The 16279-nt window shown below is 43.4% G+C and overlaps 1 protein-coding gene across 4 annotated transcripts in view; it reads right to left on the minus strand.

Moving 5' to 3' along the window:
• LOC103361995 (protein bicaudal D homolog 2-like) overlaps window positions 1–16279 on the minus strand; it is a 42650-nt gene that overhangs the window by 17861 nt on the left and 8510 nt on the right. For all 4 annotated transcript variants that reach the window (XM_008288235.1, XM_008288234.1, XM_008288232.1 and 1 more), the window contains exon 2: window positions 7302–7514. In XM_008288235.1, coding sequence (XP_008286457.1) covers window positions 7302–7514 — 213 coding nt within the window. The remainder of the gene's footprint in view (window positions 1–7301; window positions 7515–16279) is intronic.

Raw genomic sequence — 16279 nt, forward strand, 5'->3', positions numbered from 1 at the left:
CATAATAATGCAGCTTTAGCAGTAGCGCAGTAATACATCTAGCTGAAGAACATCTCGATAATGTGACTGTAGAGACTTTGATGCAACATAAAGCGATTTGTTTCCGTCTCTCTGTAGTTGAAATTGCCTTGCTGATTATTTGTCTTACTGAAAAAAGGAACGCAGTGACAAATATGTTGTTAAATCCCCATGATGAAGAGTACATGCTCCCTGTTTGCTCCGTGTAATGATTAATCACTACGCGCAGAACTGAGTGGAAGCTGACGTTTGAAGGTGGATTAATATTCATCTGGGGGTTTGCGCATGTCTAATGAGCGTGGGTGTTTGCTGTGCGAAAGCCCCGGTGTCGGTGCAGTGCTAAATAATGCATGAGCCTGCAATACAGATCAGTCCTACCACGGAGCTGCTGTGCAATGGTCCTGACTGCTAAAGGAAAAATCGAGCAGGAAGCATCCCAAGCATTATTAGATCAAGATATTCTTGTTGCTAGCACAAGAGAATCAGAGAATATACACACAATTAAATCTTAAAGACTGTGAACATAATCTCAACATAAGAGTGGTTTTTAACTCAACAAAGCTGTGCCAGCTGGCTGTTCAGGTCTCTTCCTGTTCAGGGTTATGTGGCTCAGCTGGAGGGTCAGTGCTGCTTGGTCCAGATGAATACAGGCCGCCACTGAACCTGATTAAGATCCTTCTCCAATCTGATTAAAATGTATACCAGGGCCTTGACCTTTCACCTTGCTTCCACATTGTTTGCTACAACGAGCCCCTCAGAGACTGGGAGCGGTGTTACACTGCCCTGCTGTCACTCAGAAGATTTGAGTAAATTCAACAGAGGCTGCGGTGGCCATGTGTGATCCCGCTACGAAGTGTAAATAGCATTTAATTTGGTGAGGGGCGCACAGTTCTCTGGGGAATGCTTGCGATGAATCACAATAATGGGTGTTTGTGCGTGTGTGTGTGGCTGTAAGTACTGAGGTGTGATGCTTTGAAGGCAATCTGTGGTGCCACCAACAGAGAGCCCATCAGTGAGAAGCTGTTAATGACCACAGGCTGGAGTGTGGTTTGTGACTGTAACTGTTGTCACTACAGGTGACGCCTGGGCAGCTGCCTTAATACGCCCACACACACACGGACAGACAAATGTGTCGCTTCCATGCAAAGTGGGTGGCATTGCAAACACCAGGTAGTACTGCTGCATTACAAAACAGCAGCACAGGAATGATATAGTATTTAATACTTGAAACATGATGAAGACGAGTGCATACATGTGTACACGCCTGATAAGGCACATGAGATGGTTTTTGATCAAACAAACCTTCTCTAGGTTATACAGGTCTGCAAAAGAGCCACTCGAGCATATTTCTGTGGGTCAGAGTGTGTTCTAGCTGTATTGTATGAACGCTCTCACTTTCAACTCCAAAGCTTCTTTGTCACCAGTAAACTGCTTTTGACAGCATAGTGGGGCTGAGCCCGCTTAAATCTCACCAAAGCTCTGAGTAATTTTTGTGTGTGTGTGTATGCGCCGCTATAACCTCTACCTCTATGTGAAATAGCTGCATCACTCAGTAAGCCACAGTAACTGGTTGCTGGTTTCAGGCTTAACACAAGTGTAGATTAGAAACGTTTTAATGCTTTGTTAAAGGCTGTGTTCTTAATAACTCCAGAGAAGCCAGCTTGCATTTCTGAAAAATCCATATTTACTAACCTCTTACCCCCCAGTTTGGTTCCCTCGAAAGTGCTTCCCAGACTCCCAGATGGCACGAGACTGTATTATTGATATAATAGCACAGACAGGCTTGGTATAAATATATATATTTTTTATCCTCTTTCTGCCCCATTCTCTTAAAATCTCACTCCACTGACCTCCATTTTTACTCTCCATCCTCTTCACTTTGCACTTTAGTAAAATGCTCATGGACTACATATTTGCAGAGAAACTCCCAGATGGCATGACACCAAGTGCACACCAGCTCAATACGGTTATTTTTAACCCCTTTCTTGCCTTCTTTCTAATAGCATTGACCTCCATTTTGCAATTCTACCAACACTTCTGCACTCTTCTTCCGACCCCCACCTTCCTATCTCTTGCCAGTGTTAGAGGCCATGTATCAGTCACAGTTGAGTTCCTTCTTCATACAGAGCTTTAGTTGCATTGTATTCACCTATCTGATAAAAAAGAAGCGGGAAGAAGAGCCACATTCACTTCTGCTTATAGATGTCTACTGATGCTGTGCTACAGAGTGCTATTTTGGACTAGAGTCAAGTGATGAGAAAAAAAACCCCCAACTTTTAATGTCCTGTAGGCTCTACAGCAAGTCTAGGTCACGTCAGCCCATGTTAAATCTAACTCTACTTATTACCTTGAGGAGATACGAGGAATGAATTGCAGATGCAGTACAGCTCAAACAATCCCTCCCCCCCCCCTCCCTCCCAGGATAACTTTAAACAGAGCAAAGGAATAATGAAGCTCAGGGGCATCTTGCTACTGTCAAAGCGAAGAATGTGGATGAAAGTCGATCTGCTTTCATCCTCCTCTCTGCTGCAAGCAACTGTCATTCTATTCAGCCTCCCCTGACTCCATTAGGCAGAGAAAACACAGCCAAGGTCACACTTTTCAATAGGACAATTAAAAAAACTAAAAAGTGAAGGGAACCCTGTGAGTGAGTGGCTCGTGGTGCTCTTCCTAGTGTGCGAATGCGGAAAAGCCCACAGGGTGAAAGTGTGTCCTCCTGCACTTAACTGTGAATTGGGTGATTTTGAGGTCATTTGGATGAGAGTGGGGAAGAGTGGAGAAATGTGTTTACAGCCATTAGTGGAAGGATAGGCCTTGTATGTGTGTATGTGTGTGTGTGTGTGTGTGTGATTTATTAGTATCGATTGATCCAGCATTAAAAACCTCTTGGTCCAGTGATCCAGGGGCTTAAATAAAGAGCAACACATTTACAGAGCTTCCTTAAAGCTGATATCACGACACAAGCAAAATTGGGGATCAATAGAAATCATCTCAATGTTTTTTAGAGGCGCACCCTGAAAATAACCATCGATCGTAAAGACGCATAAGGCAGCTGAAGAGGGATACTAGGTGTGCATCTGATTGTGACAGCAGTGGTAGCAGCATCCGGTGGAAAAATTCTGTAAAGATTCAGTAGGTTGTTTTTTTTTTGTTTTTTTTTATCTCAAGCCATCATTTAAAAATAATTTTCTCTGCTTGTCTTCCCACACTGCCCCCTCCTCCTGACTACAAAAAGACAGAAGGCGATTTGTCTTGGCATTAATGTCACAAAAAATAATGAGGCAGTCGACATCAACACCCCTCGCCCTCTACGACTCCTATTACATTAGCTTCATGTCAGACGACAATAACAGAGCAAAGAGCAACCCTTCTTGGATCTCTGTAGCGCTCAACTCTGACCTTTTCATAATCAAAGTGAAGCCTCTGAAATTGCTCTCGTGTCCATCTGCTCCACTATTCCGCCACCTAAAACCTGCGGCCTTGTATTCAAATTTCTTTTGGTTGTAATAATCACAATGGTCTTCCTCACAATGAGCTTAAACCTCTGCCCTCTTCCACCCTTTTAAACTCATCCCATCAATGCAGATACCTCCCCCGTCTCAATCCCCCACTTCTCTGTCAGGTGTTTAATCCAGTCAGTTGGAAGCAGCACTTAAATTAAAAGGGATGGGCTAATGTCTAACAGTCTCATCCACTGTGCTAATGAGGTGGAAAAACCAGTCATGTTTAACATCTGAATGGCTACCAAATTATGGTAACTGGGAAAAAAAACAAAAAAAACCCCACAGTACCCCAATTTGTGTGGGAGAAAAAAAGTCATCCAAGCATGTGAATTATTTCAGGAAATGAAATGAAGAACTGTAAGCAATTATGTGGCGAGGCTGAGGTGGGAGCGAATGTTATTTGGTTGTGAAACTGATAACGTTTTGAGCATTTTTTTTAATCTTCGGCTTTGCTTGATAATTTCCTGAGAAGCAGGCAATGGGGATCCCCATTCTGTGAGGATAATGGCAGGCATCACTGTAGGCACATTCCTCTCATGACACGAGATTGAATTTAATGAAGTCATGCCTATTAGAGTGCGCCTCCTTACAATGTAACTGGCTCTTTGTTGGTGGTTTAATCCTATAGACAGCACCATAGCAGTGAAATAGGTCTTATCAGTGCTTTGGGGCTAACATTCGATTCTTTGGCACGAGAGAGTGCCTGGGAGGTTTAAATGTGACGTATGTAACCAGCTGAAATGCTGTAACTAAAACGACTGTGAATGAACTGGGCCGATACAGACACAAAATCCATTTACACTGAGCGAAGCTGCCAGATCTGCAGAATTATGACTGATTTGCGAACAACACACGGTCAAATTATGATTTCTATGCTTTTTGCAAGCCTTCTTTCAGCTGCACTGACACCGTGAAAGGTTTCACCCTAAATGCATCATAACCATATGGGAGAACCTTGTAAATGTGCTTTCAGCCGGACACAAAAGGGCCACAGTTACAGCCCAACTGTCAGTTGCATTCCATGATAAAATTGAGTCATTCAATTCCCGTCCCTGCTAATATGATTAGCCATGCTCTCCCAGAGAAGCAGGACCATGCACCACTAGTGTTGAATTTATTCTCATTAAGCCCTTCTCCTTCGCTAACGGATTTAAGGCCTCCTCCTCTTTCTTTTGTGCACCACTCTTCGTCTCCTAGTGCCCTCCTCCTCTCCCAGCCTGGGCTAATTTGAAATCCAGGAGACAAAGGCTTCATTCAGTCCTGTCACTCTAGTCACAATGCCAGCCTCAGTGCCCAGGCGTCCTCCATTTGCCTGCCCCACACACTCCTAGCACCCACCACTGTACCATTAGAAGGGTGTCATTATCTCCCATACATAGCGCAATTTACACTCCAGACCCTTTTATCTAACCAATTAGAGCTGTCCGGGGCCCATGGCACTGCAATGGGCTGTTTATAAAAAGGAATAGCGCCAGCAGTAAGGCCAACATGCAGGTCACCCGTGTAACACCAGCTGTAAATCAGATATGCAGCAAACACTGTACTCAACTTTCAATCCAAATTTATACTACAGGTATTGGAAATAAATAACCTCAGGTGGGTTATTCATGAGCCAAAATCGTGATAATGTTCAAGTTGATACTAGATGAATGACAGGAGCCTGCAGGCGACTTTAGTAGAGAAGAACTCGCGCTCCGTTTCAAAAACACGTCTGGTGAGCACATCTGGCTTCGATAATGCTCAACTCATACCAACTTAGAGGCAGAGCTGAGCAGCAGCTGACCTAATTATAGTGGAATTTGGAGCTTTCCAGAACTTAAGTCGTTGTGAGTAACATGCCATTTTTAAGTCTGTCACTAATCTCAGTAGGAAAGGCCGCTGACATCTGTCTCAAGCAGTGACTCACAGAAAACAGCAGTGAGTTCTGCCAGGGTGTGCTCCAAAACTCAGGAGAGGAGTCGCTTTTGTTTTCGTTACCTGCCTAATTGCCATCTTGAGCAGTAAAACAGTGGTCTAGCTAAATGTGTGGTGCAGAAACAGGGATACATGTTTTTAACTACCACACAGCGAAAGCATTTTACAGAAATGGAGAAACAAATAAGATGTGCTTGGTGTCAAACTGCAAAATGTACAACCTTTGAATCCTTGATTTTTGAATAGTCTTTGGATCCAAATTGCAATTACAGAAATGTGATTGGAACCAAAGTATTCCTGCATAAAAGACTGATAAAATGCAACAAATTAAACCATGCAGGAAACAGGCCTCTTGTCTGATATTCAAATACCGTGCATGCAACCCTGAGCTGTGAGGATCAAATAAGTCAAGGTAAATGTAGCATGGGAAGTCTGTACCTTCTATTATCATACAGCCAAACTCTTCAAAGAAGCTGCTGCTTCACATCCCATCTTTACTATTCCAGTAGTGACTACAGTGTCAAGGGAGCATGGACCTTTGCATCAAAGAAACCTGTCTGAAGGTGAGAGTCTCCCTCTGCCTCCCTGTCAGACTCCATCCATCTCTTTTCATCCCTTTGCGTCTGCCCGTCTTTGTGTCAAACATGCTTGCAGTGTGATGTCAGCCAATGCTGTTCTCTCTTGTTAATTCAATCCTCTCATCATCACCAGCAGCATCATCATCATGCAACATGACCACTGGCGAAGACACACAAACCCCACTCTAAACTGTGCTGCTGTCTCTTCTAATGAGGTCAATTAGCAGTGAGTATATGTAAATGGAAGCAGCGAAGAGGTCAGACATTGTCCAAAGTGGGGCACAGACAATAAAGGTCTGCATTATGATATTTTGGGAAGCTTGCAGGAATTTGTAAAGGGCATGCTTAGATTAAAAAAAAGAAAAGAAAAAAAAAGTCATACTTCAGCCAGACAGAGTTTGGATAAAAAATGGGCTTGTTTGAGGCAGGGCTTTTATACTGAGACACTTCACTAATGCAACAGCTTAGGCAACAGGTTAAACACTATTTCAAATAAGAAATCGAGTGATCATTTATTCATGTAGGATCTTGTCGTCTTTTGTACTAGAACATATTTCCCATGGCTTCAGTATTTTTCTTGTAATCACAACTCCACCCTGCATCAAAATATGGGTGGAGTACATCACATGAGGCTTGAAGGCAAGGTGTTGCTACAGCCATTAGAGTCTGATTAATGTTGCCTTAACATGTCGAAAACTGAACAATTCATGGTTCAGCAATCACACCCTAAATAATACAGATTTGGACAGCAGGAACTTTAAAACCATGAATGAATGTAGATGCAAGTATAGAGCTGGATATCCTAACAGCCGTTGGATCAGTACTCGACAACTCATTGGAAACCAATAAAAAAAACTTTCCTCTGGAGCTCAATTATACATGGCTTGAGGCCGATTCGTGATGAATCTGTCTTTGTTTTCTGCATATTCAGATATGAAACGTTTCAGACGATAAGAAAAACCCTTGTTGTTCTCAATACCTGCAAGCAAACAAGAGCAGACATCGCCCTCTGCTTCAACTCAGAACAGAGGTTGTTTTCAAAGTACTGATGCAGGCAACAGACCATTGTAGTACAGTGTATTCAGAAGAGTAGTAATAACGTTTAAAGTGGCTCTACCCAGTCCTCTTGTGGTGACGCTTTAAATCATATGAGCAGTGTGAATAAGTATCCTCACATGCTACATCTGCAGCTGACCAAATAGATCGAATTATCTCATTCATTTATTACGCTCTTATTCAAACTAGGAATATACAAGTGTGATTTAGATTATGTGTCTTCCCCTCATACCTCTCTCATTTCTTGGGAGATGGTGTTAAGGCGTTCATTCTCAGACTGGGTGTTGGTGAGGACGTTGCGTGCCTGCCGGAGGTCGGTCTGCAGCTCCAGGACCCTCTGCTCATAGTAGGCCTCCTTACAGGCTGACTCCTGGATTAGAGACTCTTCACGGCTCTCCCCATCTGCTGCCACCTTCCTGTGGTTAGAGTAGGCTTGTCCAAAGGCCTGGAGAGACAGTGAAGGAGGAAAAGGAGCCACTGGTTAGAAACTATAGTGTTAAAGTGGAAATGAACATTTGAAACATCAGGATTGCAACTGACAGAAGGTTTCTTAAGACTCAGCCATTTTAAAGTGACACTGATCTGTTCTACTGAGGTTCAGCTGAGGTTCAGCAAACCTCCCAAAATACTGCCGCTGAGATAATCAGTTAGGCTCCATCTGGGCTGCATCAGCCCGTCTTCCCCCCCGTTTCCCCCCCATCTCTCCCGACTCGAGCTGCAGCATGTTGGCCGCTCTTGCACGTGCTCTGCAGTGACTCCACAGATGGGAAAACCAAAGAGGAAAAGTAGAGCAAATGGACGAGTGTCTGAACGATCATGAGAAGCCTGCATCCTAATGCTCTTAATACCTTATGAGATCATAGCAAAGCAAGGGAAGGTCACCAGATACTATCTGACATTACGGACTGTCTGAAAGGGATGGACTTTATAAGATTAAAGAACTATGAAGGAAATATAAGCTAAGGCTTTTAACATATGTAGGGGAATATTCTGTAAAAGCTGTCAACAGTCATGCAGTTTGTGTAAAATGAAAGATTGTTTTATTATTATTAGTGCTAACTTAATTTTGACCCTAATTTGTTAATAGCCTGTAAGGCAGTAACAGAAAACACGAACAGAGAGACAGACGCAGACCTTCACTGCAGCAGAATCTAGGTTAGGCTCTCCCTTCTCTAAATAATCACCTTCCTGATTACAGATTTCATTTCCAATCCTCTACCCGCCAGTGATCGGATGGAAATTCTGATTCTCATCTTGCCTCACAGCGCCAGTGCAGGCGGTAATCTGAAATCACCTGAGGCACTGAATATGACCTTGTTTGGCGCTGCAGTGTGCACTCTCTCTTCCCTGTGACCTGCTACCCATTTACACTGCACGTGACTGGCTGCTGCAGGATTTTCTCTGTTTGACTGTGTATCGCATTAATCCCAGTAATTCCTTTAGACAGAGGGAAAAAAAAAAAATCAGGAAATTTGTATTAGTCAAACTGACCTACTTGCAGGACTTAGAGGGATATGTGAATGTGTAAAACTAGTTGAATGGGCTGCAGAAAAGTGACAGCGTGTCTTGTGCACGGTGGACAAAATATCTTTCACATTCCAGGAAAGATGATGGCAGGGAGATACCGAGGAGGAACAGATAAGCTATCACTCTGAGGCACGATATGCTTTATATAGAGGTATGTTTGATAAAGTTAGTGCCATCTGCCAACAAATAAAAGGACCCTCATCTTTCTGTGGGCAAACTTTCTACAGGTAAACCAAACAACGACATCAGTGCAACAACTAATTGCGCTGATTTACCAAAAGAAATGTCACAATGCCTTTTGATTTTTACAGATGCAATTATATCTGCCAACACTTTGACCCAGTGAGAGTAAATACATTCACAGCTATCATTAAACGATAAACTGATAAGCAAAATCACAGGGTAAAGTATTTTGATGACGTTTCTTTTTTTATAAAATCTGGTTTGCGTTTCTTTGTCTTATGTGATGGTGTAAGTAAATAATTTGTGATTTTCAGGTGATGGTCCCACAATACAAGCATCAGGCAGACCTGACCTCAGGCTTTAACTGTGATGTACATTTTTTGTTGATTTTCTGACATTAAATGGAACAAATAATAAATTGCTTTGTCAAATTTTAAAAAATCTGCAGGAGAATTTAGAATAAAAACAATCACATAATCCAATGAACATTTACAGGACCATTTCACAAACGAGTGCAGTACTCTGAACTGATGACGTCGACACAAATAAAAACACCTTTACCTTACTCCCTTTGGGAGTTGCTTTATTATATAACCATGGTTCACATGGGTGTTAATTATTAATAAACAACTAACGTCTGTGACTCTTGATAAATTAGTGAAACACTCCCACTCATACTTCCCCCACCCGTTAGTCTTCTAAAAAACTGCACCACCTACCAGCAGGAGGTTGTATTTGATTAGAAAATCATTACAAGAGACAGGATTAAACCAATCAGAAATGAGCAGAATCCCATCATTTTAATCTTGATGGTTGGTTCGTTGGTATCGAAGGGACTGCAATCAATCCGAGAGGCCTGTCTGTCAAACAAGCAGAGCCCCTGGTCAAAACCCACTGACCCAAGGCCTCTAATCTCAGCTACCCAACCATGGGGTTTAGGATACTTTTAAAGGAGGGTAAATTGGGGACGCACGCGACCAAGCCTATAATCTCACAGTGAGCTGCCCACCCAATTTATAATTCATCTTTAGCTTGCCATATGTTGCGGTTTTCACATTGGACATGTGAGCATGGATTATTAATCTCTTGTAAAGCTAATCAAAGGCAGGTCTTTAGTTATTAGCGTGTTGTCTGGACTGGATTTCCTCACAGATGACTGTGGCTAACATGAGGAAGAGTTTATAATTGAAGAGATTTAACCCTCTACAGAACACAATGACTGAGACCAGATGAGTGCATACATTATGGATGGAGGTTAGACACCCTGCTGGGCTGGTGTTTATACCATAGGCTTCACTTTAGAGATCAAAGCACAAAACCAATGCTTCATGTGACTGACGAGTTGATAAAATTAGTCCAGTCACTCGTGACCTTAGTTAGCCATCAGAATGATTTCATTACTTCCCCATACATCTCTTACAAAGCAGAAGATCTAACTACCAAAGTCATAAGACTAACAAAAAGAATGTTCTGTTGGGGCATGAATACAGACTAATTAAAGGAATGCTGCTTTGTTTGTGTTTTTAGCCTCAGATAAAGCCAATACCAAAACACCGGTTTCTCTGGTGATTAGATTCGGTTTCTCTGGTGATTAGATTTGCTTTACACTCACTTAATTAACTCGCTGTATGTTTATCTTTCAGCGAAACAAATGTTGCTATGACAGCATGTTCTTTTTACAGGAAAGTCATGCATTCCGACTGCTTGTGTGCTAGTGTTGAACACATGGTGTGATCTTTGCATTGTCCTTTAATCTGACCAAGAACACCCTTCGGAGGCAAAGTCCACTGATTAGAAGGTGAAACAAATCAGGACTCAAAGGTCAATCGCTTCTCTCTGCTTTGTGATCCCTGCTCAGGACTGTGTAGGGGGTGGGAATGATCCACGCCGCTACTACACTTCAGCTTTGTGCTCGGACGTTAAAGTTGGCGAGAATATAGGTCACAGAGTTCACGCTGGTTTTCTCAGCCCAGAATCCTCCTGTGCATGTTTCTCTAACACAGTAAACCCAGAGCACAGGGGAAATGGTCTTTGGGTCTCTGGCATGTACCAAAAAGATCAATACAGCCGGTCTCAGAGGCTCTGCAGAGCTGAAGTGCACATCTAAAATTCTATTTTCTGTTCCTTTTCTGCTGGCAGAGATTAGTGTTTCCGTGGTATGAAGTGAGAACAGGAAGAAGGGTCTCTGAAGATACTGTTACAGGAGACGCTCCGGAAAGGAGAACCAAAACAATGCAGTTAATACACAAGAGCTGTACACAAGGCTGGATTTAAGTAAGAGGTCAGGAGAATTTCAATAGACATGAGTGAGGCTTTGAGAAAACCCCTGCTTTAGGACCAAAACCCAATTAGAAAACCTTGGATTTGGATCTGATTCTTCTATCTATGGTTCAGTTCTAATCATCTCATTGTTAAGTTTCCATTTAACCCCCTGTGGTCTCACATCCTGGCTCTAGCAGGAAAGTAAAGCCTGAAGACCAGGAGGAAATGCAGACAGAAATGGTGATGGGAAAAGATAGAGGGAGCCAGACAGCTCCTTTAAAGTCTCAGGAAATAATTAACCCCAGTGTATTTTTTTCTTGGTGGATGAACAACCCTCAACAGAATATAGAAATGAAGTAGTTTCACTACGATGCCAGATAGGGCACAACAAGACATGCCTACAGACGACACACACGAGATGTCGAGATGCGATATGAATTTGGCAAGACTTAGCAAGCGTGGGCTGACGCTGAGCTGAAATTTTCAGTCTCTCCAGCAACATTCTTGAGCTATGACGGCCTGTGGCGAAAGCTGAACAATATACCGCTGTGTTAATCATATCACTTTAGTTACTCATACAGATGGTCAGGGTGCAGGAGTTGACCCCAGGATGCCTGAGCAGCGTTTCAGCAACACTGAAGGCTGGTCACTGTTCGAGCTGCCATTGTAGGCGACTGCAGAGGAAGAGAGGTGGAGCAGGAAGAGAAAACAAACACAGTGAATGGACTCTCTTGCCTCGTGAACTACAGCTCACGTGGAGTCGCAGTTTTGCGATGATAAACAGACACGCTCTCGTTTTCCCTCTCTCTCCGTCCGTTTCTGCATCTCTGCTCACAGGCCACTGCGCAGCCAGCAAACCCTTGAAATAAAGACAAATCGCTTCAAGGTTTGTGTCGATTCTATATTTAGCCGTCCACTATCAACCGTTCATAATGCACATCTCTTGGGGCGTGAGGTTAAAATGCAACTGGCGAATCAGCGGCTTCCTGCAACACATACATATGACCTAGCATTTCAGGCTGACCCGGTGCTCAACACAAAACAGCCTCACTACGCTACACTTCATTTATTTGTCTGGCACATAATAGCTCTTCGCGTCAACTGGCTGTATAACATGATTGTGTCAGGAATGCGATCTGTATCACATGGCAGTAGTTGGTTAACTCAATTTAATAAGTTGCTGATTTGTGCATGTACCAAAGCCAATGACATTTGCTATAATGAGTAACAGAGTAGCTAATTATTTACTTCAGACTTTAGTCTTGGGAGGGAAGGAAATGAAAAGACATATTTCCTTTCATCCTTTGACAAATCCGTAGTGGTTATGATTAACTCTTCACTGCTTTCTTGCAGTGGGGAGTTAAGCTCCTTGCTGTGCTGACAGCTTCTCACCACATCAACAACTCTAAATTTGGACATTTCTCGAAGCAAAATTATGAGAGCAATGCTAGAGTACGTGGGAGACACTTTTATATTTAACATTTAAATCTATGCAAGGTGTTGTTTGTGCCAAACAAAAAGAGAAGCAAGGCGAGGGTGAGATAAATGCGAATAAGGGAGGCAGTGATATTAGCTGTTGCCTGGCACGGAGCCACATTGATTCACTGCATAGCACAGAGCTGTTGGGCTATTATTCGCACACAGGCCTGGGCAATTTCGCAGACTCCCCACACATACGCACATCCCATTTCCAATTTTACCAGTGTGCCCTGCAGTGAGCCATACTGCAGCACCTGATACTCTAGCCGTGTTGAGGCTTGTTCTCCCATCTGAGGAGGAAGAGGCGAATGTTCAAAGCCTCATAGGGGTTCCACAAACACTGCATGAAACTCACGCTGTCAACACATACAGGCGGTGCACTGCATGCCAACGGCAAGGATTACTCTATAGAGAATACAAGACAGCTGAGGTCAGAGGAACATGCATGCATGTGAGTTTATGAGATGCACACCTCCTTCAACTTTGCCTCAAGTAGGTTGGCTGAATGTTACTCTCCCATCATGAGACCTGGAGGGCGTGAACCTCCAGAAAGCAGCCACAAAGCTGTGCCAGATTGTGGATCTATTGTGTTGCAGAGCAGGAAAGAACACTAGCGAAAGCCAGAGGGGATGGAGCTATAGGGAGAAGGTAGACACATGCAATTAAAGCACACACATGTATGCGCACACACACACACATACACACACACACACCAGGGTCTCTGTGTAAGAGCAATGTACTAATCAGACTCATGAGGCCCTTTACACGCCTCACTGAAGAAGTCATCTCTAACCATAAAAAATATCAGAATAGCATAATTGGGCAGCATGAGCTCCGTAATACAAAGCTGCTACATAAATTCTCCCTGCTTACATCAGGCTGTAATGATTAGGCACTAGTTAGTGCTTCCATCAGATCCGACTGGGGAAAACTACATGTCATATTTTATTCCGACTTCACACAGACCACTAATCTCGAGTCAGCATTAGAAATTCTGTGTGAAGTCGGTCTTTGGTCAGATCAGACTTCATGTTCAAACATGTTGCTAATCTATATTCATTATACGTCCACAAAGACTGGATCTCTGAGAAAATTGATATTCTTTACAAGGCGAAACACCTGCAAAAGGAGGACACCCGGGCCCCCACTATCATTACACTGTCTGTGTCAGCCCGAAAGCTCTTTACTCCGGTTGCTCGCAGACTGGCTCCCGTGTTATTACTCCGTAAAAACAGTAATTATGCCCCGAGCAGAGAGCTAAAGAACCTGCATCTGTGCACAATTTATTTAGCAAATATAATATATAAAATGAAGACAAACTATACATGACACAGATACGCAGTCTCAATGAGAAAATGCCACCCATGGGTGAAATAGAAGCCAAGTCTTAAAAAACAAACCACGTTCCAATATCAACATTTACAGAAAAAAAGCAGGTTTTGGTGCAGTTAAATGTTTCCTGAAAAGGTTTGTCTTGACTTGGGTTACTGTTTTTGTTTCTGCTTTCTGAAATGATGTGTATTCTGTCTTGGAGAGATACCCCACAAGGTTTTAATGTATGCTCCAGTATTTAATCTTAGCAGTCAATTAAACAAAGTAAGGATCTGTTTATCCCTCTCTGTTTGTTGGGTCTATTGTTCAGATGCTAATTCTGCTACAGAATGGAGGAATAAGCCACAGAGTGTCTCAAGAGAAAGCAGAGATTCAATAGGTCCCTACAGATGCTCCGCACCACCATATCAGCGCCTGAGCCAGAATCTGGGATCTTTATCGATGTTCATATCACTGCAATGTTCTCTACCAGCGGCAGCTTTGGGTATTCACTGCCTCAATCATTTGCAATGCAAAGACCGCCTTATCTGTGCCTGCCTGTAGTCAGCCGGTCGGTTTCCCTTTCTGCCTGACACACTGCCTGGATGAGATCTCCGAGGTCCACGCGCCAGGCACCCCAGGGGAAGAGCCGTTGTTATGGTTACTATGGCAATTACAGTGACAGAGCGAGAGGCGGTCAGTAAAGGCAAGGCAAAGAGGTGCCACTGACACAGATGGCTGTTTCAGAGCCCAGCCCACTACAGCTTGCTCTCCTCCCTCTTTCTCTGGTCCCGTGCCTCTCCAATTTGAGATCTGTTTGCACAAAGAGCTTGCTGGTCTGCGGTTGCTTTGAAGTATTCTTGTTTTTGCTCTTCGCTATCTGATCAAGTCTTCATCACAGTAAACAAGCAGTGAATCAGATTGAAAGTGTGTGTTTTAGACTAGTTCCCAAAGGACCCTGATCCCCTGCAGAACCTTCCCGTTTGACTTCCACAGCGGAACAGCCCCTTGTTGTTAGTAATATAAATGGCAGACATGGGGAGCAGCTGGGGCTGCAGCTGGGGCCATACGCACACAGACACATGCTTACAGTTGTGAACTCAGACCCAGAAACCCGCACGTGAGATCAGGTTTCTAGAAAGAAAAGGGGAGGAAGAAGTAGGCACTGAATCTGTCTGTTTGTGCATTTGTTCTCAGTTACAGAAGAAACCTTACCAACAACCATTTATTAATATGACCGAAAAGCCGTTCCCTTCACCATCCTAGATCCATCCATTAGTGCCAAGACACGCCTAATCAATAAGAGTGACAGAATGGGGGAGGGATTGCAGGAACCTGATTTGCCTTTTTTCCTGAGGTCTAAGATGCATCAAACATTGCCTCTAGGACACAACTGTTCATCATTCCTGATGGACTGTCACCACCACTCTAGCGATAACCAATCTCTCAGTAATCTCAGTTATTTCCATGTGCTACCCCTTGTTTCCCCTCTCCTACCTCTCCATCCACCCTCCCAAACCCAGAATATGGTCGCTTGGGGAGGGCGTTCTGCCTTTGCTCCTGGCCAGACAGAGAATAATGACCACCCTTCCCCATTTGCAGTAATTAAATCCTGTTTGTGACTGAGTGTGCACACGTTCTCTAGCACTGAGGTTAATTCTTGTGTCAGGCTGACAGGTCTTCCACATGAGGCCATATCAGTTCGTAAAGAATAAAGGTGAGGGCTCAGTATGATCGCCACCGCTGTGCACATTGTACTTTACACAAGTACTTCAGACCAAGCAGTTGTTATTGCCTTCGCTTTGCATCACACAATAGTTCTTTAATTCCATATTCAAACAACACTTGGTTATCTCTACAATACCCAAAGCTCTCTGACAACAGAGCATTCAAGTAAAAATAATGACAACAAACATGAGATGAGCCAAAATACAATGCCCTTAAGTGAATGCTGAACAAATGTTGGAAAAAAGCCTCCAGCTTGTTAAAGAGATACACATTTATTAAGCTTTGATCCTACTAAAAAGAAAAATAGAGCTGTTTAGTCCCAGCACTTTAAACTCATTAAGGCCAGCTGATTGCAGAACTCCATTCTTCTCCCATCTTAAAGAGAGCAAGCTGGTTCCCACAGGAAACCCCTGCTCTGCCCAGTGCCCCTCCCACAAAAAATCTCTCTCCACTTTTTCTGTTTCCAATCCCCATTTCTCAAGGACCCATGAGAGACTGGCACACATCCAATTAAAAACCCTCCTCACTTTCATCTCTCCAACCCCAAACTCCAATGTTGTTATAGCTGTACTGCAATCCCCCCCTGCCTATACTATACAAGTCTGTCTTCCTTATCTCCCCTCCCTTCACTCTTTTCCCCACTCCCAATTCCTCCCTCTTTCTCCCTGATCAACCATGCCTGAGGGTTTCAAAGTGTGGACTCCGTGAGACTTGGGTATT

The sequence above is a fragment of the Stegastes partitus genome, unplaced genomic scaffold, assembly GCF_000690725.1.
Source record: "Stegastes partitus isolate 25-593 unplaced genomic scaffold, Stegastes_partitus-1.0.2 Scaffold548, whole genome shotgun sequence".
NCBI lineage: Eukaryota > Metazoa > Chordata > Actinopteri > Pomacentridae > Stegastes > Stegastes partitus.